Source organism: Melanotaenia boesemani, chromosome 1 (genome assembly GCF_017639745.1).
Source record: "Melanotaenia boesemani isolate fMelBoe1 chromosome 1, fMelBoe1.pri, whole genome shotgun sequence".
NCBI classification, from domain to species: domain Eukaryota; kingdom Metazoa; phylum Chordata; class Actinopteri; order Atheriniformes; family Melanotaeniidae; genus Melanotaenia; species Melanotaenia boesemani.
In genome coordinates, this window is record NC_055682.1 from 25851066 (window position 1) to 25857655 (window position 6590).

At 38.9% G+C, this 6590-nt stretch overlaps 1 protein-coding gene across 2 annotated transcripts in view; it reads right to left on the reverse strand.

The window, feature by feature from the left end:
• Nucleotides 1-366: 366 nt before the first annotated feature.
• LOC121644401 (XK-related protein 5-like) overlaps nucleotides 367-6590 on the reverse strand; it is a 9198-nt gene continuing 2974 nt past the window's right edge. The window contains exons 2-13 of one of the 2 annotated variants that reach the window (XM_041992304.1): nucleotides 6452-6541; nucleotides 6254-6359; nucleotides 5876-6042; nucleotides 4904-5037; nucleotides 4693-4771; nucleotides 4340-4509; nucleotides 3847-3958; nucleotides 3518-3685; nucleotides 3227-3417; nucleotides 3002-3088; nucleotides 2485-2668; nucleotides 367-2006 (exon numbers count right to left, since the gene is read on the reverse strand). In XM_041992304.1, the coding sequence (XP_041848238.1) occupies nucleotides 1345-2006; nucleotides 2485-2668; nucleotides 3002-3088; nucleotides 3227-3417; nucleotides 3518-3685; nucleotides 3847-3958; nucleotides 4340-4509; nucleotides 4693-4771; nucleotides 4904-5037; nucleotides 5876-6042; nucleotides 6254-6359; nucleotides 6452-6541 (2150 nt within the window). In that variant the 3' untranslated portion in view covers nucleotides 367-1344. Of the gene's footprint in view, nucleotides 2007-2484; nucleotides 2669-2992; nucleotides 3089-3226; nucleotides 3418-3517; nucleotides 3686-3846; nucleotides 3959-4339; nucleotides 4510-4692; nucleotides 4772-4903; nucleotides 5038-5875; nucleotides 6043-6253; nucleotides 6360-6451; nucleotides 6542-6590 lie in introns of both variants that reach the window. The other variant, XM_041992298.1, reaches the window with a different exon arrangement.

Below are 6590 nucleotides of genomic sequence, written 5' to 3' on the forward strand. Positions count from 1 at the left end.
GCAGAAACTGTGTGGTTGTCTTTATCTTTTCTGTCTCTCTGAAATAACCTGCTTCATTCTGTTATAAAATAATATTAGATAAATAAGAAGAAATACATACATATGCTAATAATACTTAAATATTTCATATAGCTTAATTTCCCTTTAATAAATTCCCATTACATGCCTGTAGTGGAGCTTGCAAAATATCATGCGGTAACCTCTCCGGTGTTTAACAATAAACATAGGCTGGATGTTTAGTGTTATAATGTGCTGTTATTGTTTAAGCAAAGGATACATATATATATATATATATATATATATATATATATATATATATATATATATATATATATATATATATATATATATGTAATATATATACTGTAAATGTGCTCGTTTTTAATATTTAAGTAGAATTTTCATTACCTTGCCTGAGAATGCGAACAAAACAAGAATAAAATCTTAAAGCTAGTGTGTTACTGTTTTACATGTGGTAAATTATGACCTCTGTTTCTTAATGAATATCATTGGTGTGTGTAAACAACAACCTTGTACTGCACTATACACATAGTGAGTGACTGATTAGATGAATGAGAAAATTCCTGAAAACTAGATAGTTTGTTCAATATCATCTATGAAAACGAAGAATCAAGGAATTATATCAAAGTTAATCAATAACAGACTGCTCACTTGGATTTGAACTGCATGTTGGGTTATTGCAAAGTGGTTATTTAGCAATGTTTAGATTATGGGGCAGTTCAAAAACTGACACCTCTTTCATGACTATCTATAATTAAAAAACTGAAATTATAGATAGTGGAAATTTCAGTCTTCTACCTCATATCTCCCCAGTTTTAAGTGGACAGTCCCTGTGTAATGAAGTATATATTGATACTAGCTGGTCCGATTATTTGTGTAACAATCAATATAATTTTGCCATCTTTTTTTGTCATAAGCACCAAAAGACTTGAGGACGCTCATATAAATACAGATCAGCCCACCTGCATGGATGTTTCCAACTAACAGATGTTAGTGCACCTATACCAAACTAGCTGACCCTCAAACACTGAAAAATTTGCTAAATGGTAGTACAGGTAGTAAATTAGTGGTCCCTAGATTCTTCATTTGCCATTTATTTTATTAAACCCCCCCCCCCCCAAGAAAAAAAATTAAATTCATCTGCACCTAAGCAAAACTAAACAAACAAAAAAAAACATAAATTGTGATATCTATTCCCTTTTGTAATTAAACGAAGAGACTTGCTATCGCCACAAGTTTCCCCAGTTAGTCAATACATAGATTTGTGTTAATCCTGAACAACTAAAAAAGACAAAATCGCCTTCCCTTTTACTTCCACCTTCCTTACACCGCCCTCTCTCTACTGTCCACAAACTGAACCATCTGTTTGCGAGCATGTGAGATCACTGGAGTGAGAGGAACGATTGGGGTACTAGGAATTGAAGCACCTGGAGTAGAAGCAGCAGGAGTTGAAGCTGCAGGAGATGAAACTGCAGGAGTCGATGCAACAGGAGTTGAAGCTGCAGGAGTGGATGCCCCAGGGGTCCCACCTGGACTAGTGCCTGGTGTTGTGCCAGGAGTGGCAGGGATGACAACAACAGGTGCCGGACCAGGACTCTCGGCACCACCTCGAGGCTCTAGTCGCGGGGTGGATGTGACAAAACGTGCTTCTCTGATCCGGTAGGGACTTCGGTAGATGGAGATTGGTGACAACTCTGAGCCCCATCCAAGATAGCTCCCACTGGAGGGTGACTGGGCATCTGCACTGAAATACAGAGTGGTGCTAGATTCTCCCGGGACTCCGGATTTTTTCTCGGGAGAGCCAATCAGCAGAGGGGAGCGTCGCTCAGGAGACCAGCCAGGGGTTTTAATATCCAAAGATCCAACTGAGGAAGAGGCCTCAGTCAGAGACGCAGCATTGCTGTCGATGTGGCGGAGACTTCCAGCTCGTTGAGGAGATGAAAGAGAAGGTGAGCCGTAAGCAGCACTCTGAAACTCCTCATCACCTTAAAATTGACAACACAGTGAAAAAGAGTTTTTAGGATGCTACTTTATTCCAACAGATATATGTGTGTGTGTGTGTGTGCGTGTGTGTGTGTGTGTATACACAGTCTTTTAATCAAATCTTTGAAAGCAACTGTTTTGTTCAGATGCCACACTAACTGTATAAAGGTTTGTGTTTACATCCTGTTTCTGTTGCCGTCAAGTGGCCAAATAGACAGCTGTTCTTCTGGATGTTGGAGCATACAGTAGCTGTGTCAGAGGGGTACAGTGACTGATGCAAAACACAACAAATATAGTTGAAATATTCTTCCAACCTTTTCCCTCAACAGAGAAGAGGTGCTGTGAGACAATCATCAATTTAAATAAGCTGTTTACTATTTAAAAATGATCCAAGGAGCATCTTCTTTGGATAAGGCAGTTATATTGTCTGTTTGTTTTTGGTAGGGATGCACATTGTTGAGTGTTTATCAGGTTTCTAACCTTTATCATCTGATGGTGGTGCACTGGATTCTTCCTCTCCGGTCTCTTCCGGAATAGGCTCCTGCAGTGGGACGATCTCTGGAATTCTTCTCAAATCCTGGATGCTTGTTGGAGGAGCTTTTCTCACAGGTCGGGCCACGATACTGGTTTGAGCTGGCTTTGGTGGCTGGATGATCTCCCTCACCTGGGCACAAGTCAGAGTGATTAGACTAAATATTGTGGGCTGCAGCAGCTCAAAGTGACTTACATTCATACAATCTTAATTGTATCAGACTTGATGACAGAATCTACTGATATTTGTTCTCATGCCCACATAAGCTATCAAACATTACACATTTTTACATGAATAAGAATACTGCACTACTGCGTTTTGTAGGGAAAAAATCTGGCAAAGTCCCTGAAATGGTTGCCGTTGCTTTAATCTCTTAACACATACTGAAGTGCCTTAAACTTTGATGTTTATGTTTTTAGTTTTGCTTTTAAAGAAAAGCTTATACAAATATCTTGCCTGTGGTGCCTGGTTCTCCTGTGGTGGAACTGGTGGTGGAGCAGGTTGAGGAGCAGGTTGTGAGATTTGAGGAACCTGTGGTTGAACAACTGGAATCTGAGAAATCACATTACAAGTATAAAAAATCTCTCCACCTTAACTAAGAGAAATAAAGTTCACATTTAAAGAAAAAAGATTAAAGAAAAGATTTAAAACATTGAGATTGAGAACTAAAGCTATAAAAAGTTAACACACCCGAGGGACATGATGTAAATCAGGAGAGTGAACCTCTTCAGACAGACCCATCAGTCCAGCCAATCCCCCCTCACCATACGATGACCATACCCTTGAAACATCCCCTGTCTTCAGAGCTAAGCGAATCAGCAGCCAGTGGTGATGCTTCCAGCCTTCCCACTGGATAGGAAGGTCCATTAAGGTCCCACCTCCTGGTCAGAACATCCACAGTTCTTAATCAATATCAAGATACAGAAATCGATGCATTGGTACTATATACACAAACATGAGTCAGTGATTTGTGTAACAGACCAGACAATGTAGCATGGCGATGGAAAGTGGGTGAAACTTTCTCGTCCAATGAGAGCGTAGATCCACGCTCCATGCAGGCTCCACCTATCCCCCTGTGACGAATACTCTGGAATATTTCAAAGGATTTAGGATGTAGGAAACGATAGTACAGCACCAATGCTATCACTCCTGTAGAAAGAAAAAACAGCCAAAAAGAAGGGAAACAAGTTTATGCCAAAAGGAAAAATGGAAAACAAAGTATAAAATCATTCACATTAAGAAGACTGCCTTTATATATTTAAATTTAAATTACTCAGATTTTCATGTAAGAAAGTGGTATCTTAGCTCACCTATGAGGAAGCTGCAGAACACAGCAGCTGGGATACCCACAGTGTCCCAGGATACCATTGTAAACAACCAGGAGGAAGCCAGAAGAAGAAAAGCGTTCTCTAAAAACATGGCCTGTAGTAGAAGGTACAGTATGAGAAAAATACTGAGTTCTTTGAATATTAAAGCTTGTGTTTTAAACTATTAAAAAATTGTTGTTTTCAGCATTCAAATTCCCACTGATGATTAATGTGAAGGTGTAAGTTAGTGGCATTGTATAGATCCCTTTTAACCCTGAAGATTTAGTGCAATTCTTCATATAAAGTTAATAATATCCGTCAATAAACTTATGTAAAAATGTCATGCATGTTATCAGTGCTTCTGAGAACATATTCTTAGCTAACAGTTTTTATTTTATCAGCTGCTGTCCATTACAGTTTTCTGCTTTTGTTATTTCTAACCACATAGAAAATAAATAATTACATGTTAATGTTGTGATCACAGACACAAACATACCAGGTAGAACCCAGCCATGCGGTATCTGGATTGACCATACTTCACATTGAGGAAGAGAAAGATGTGAATGGCTCCCAAAATGAGGTTGAAGAGTCGCCATCGACTAGTTGAACGTATGATGTCGGTCTGCTGAGACACCATCCAGAAAGTTGCTCCCAGCCAGTGCACACCTGATAAACACACCTTTGAATCAATATTCTACAGAAAATAAATTCAAAGTTACAACAGTTATGGCTGAGACGGTGGATCATGACACTTTATCACCAGCGGGGAAACTTACATCTTTACTCAACAGACTGAGAAAATCTAGCAAATATAAGCTCTTGAGAGGAGACCCTGTTATGCAGACTTACCGATCACTCCCAGGATCCACTGTTTGAAGATACGTGTAAAGAGCATGAGAACTGCAAACCTAGATCCCAACATACCGACCTGCAAACACATAGTTAAAAAAAACTCACATGACATGTCATGTAAACATTAATAACTAATTTATGATACCAATACTCTAAGGTCATGTGTTGTGCATATTGTTTGTTAAAAGGATTTTTAAATTTTGTTCACCCTCCACAGCAGTCGACAGAGAATGGCAGCTGGGGTCATTTGTAAATGTCCTGGTCTGATGAGTGAGCAGGCTCTGGCATAGAGGACCAAGGCCCAAGCCAGAGATAACAAACACACCGCAAAACACACCGAGGCTAGAAGAAGGAGAGAAGGAAGGATGCCAAGATTAAGCATGATGACTTTTAAGCACTGCAAAACAAGTATACTGTAGAGACACATTAATCAGTTTTGAAATAACTTTTTTTTGTTTTGTTTATTTATTTTTTACCACTTGGAACAGCAAATGAACATGTTTTCACCTTGTAGAATTCTTATAGCAAACACACAACTGACTCTTTACATGTCATCTACTCAGGAGAGTTATTTCTCTTTACATTTAAAAGAACCCTTTTCTTGTAATTATGCAGTTGGACAATAGTTGTCAAAAGCTTTAAGAGCATCACAGTCCAACAGAAAGTCATATTGGTATATTTTATGGAGTTTCTTCAAATGATGCATTCAGAATTTAAATATTTCCCAACTTTTAAGGGAAATGTGCATCACAGTCCTATCTTATGATTAGTCAGTCGTTATTTTAGCTGTTGATTGCTGGATATATATCAACCCAGAAAACCATGTTTTATTGAGGCCTTAAAACAAAACTAATCATGTAAAAGGTGGTGAAATGCTTTCTGGAGCTGTGCGTTGTTCCATAAGTTAAATATTCTTCCCTACAGCTGTGTCAGTATGTGCAACATCACTACAAGCAAATACTTTCACACAGTTATTTAATAAAAAAAATAAATCTGTTAAATTTTTTGTTATGTTTACAGGAGATTAATCTTTATATGAATATGTTCGATAATTACCTGCTCTTTTAATATTTTAGAAATTGTATGCTTTACTACCATGCACAGACACAATATCACTCCTTCTGCTCGGGACTTTTTCACTTCTGTCTTTGCATATTTCATGTTCAGCTTCTCTGCTTACCAGGAGACTTGATTCCTATGTCAGTACAGATGAGCACATAGGTCTGGAGCAGCGTCTCAGGGAGGGTGACCACCAAGGCCTCAAACAGTCGTAAGGCAGATGCGTCAGCCTGCTGCATGATCTCACCATACACATCCTCATCTGGCAGGCGCATACACTCCAACAGCCTGCCAAGGCCAAACATGGTGGCAAATGAAGAGGCAAAAAGACAGTTATTGTGGTCATGATCATCAGAATACATTATTAATTCATTATTAAACATGAAGAGAGTTCAAACCCTAACCCTACTCTCTGATATAACCAGTAAGAGTTTAGATTATGGATGTATTCCATGTGTCCACAACATATTAAATACATAAAACATTTAAGCCTGCCCACCTTTTGAAGATTCCCAGGTGCAGTATGTGTGTCCACCTGAGAGACTTCCTGCGAATTCGTCCATCCGACAGGTACCACAGATAACTGAGCCACTGAGGTCCCCAACCTGAGAAAAAACAGCATGACAAACATTTAAATCAAGCTGTACATCAGTTTATTTACTCTGTCTATTGATCTGTTTGTTGCAGTAGGTGTCACCTGGCAGCAGGAACAGGGCAGTGAAGCCAGCAAGATGGGCATAGCAGTAGTTGTGACCCACCCATAGATAATAAACAAAGCAGTAGATCACTGTAAAAAGACCAAAAACACTTATAAGACAAACAAAAAATGCACAGAA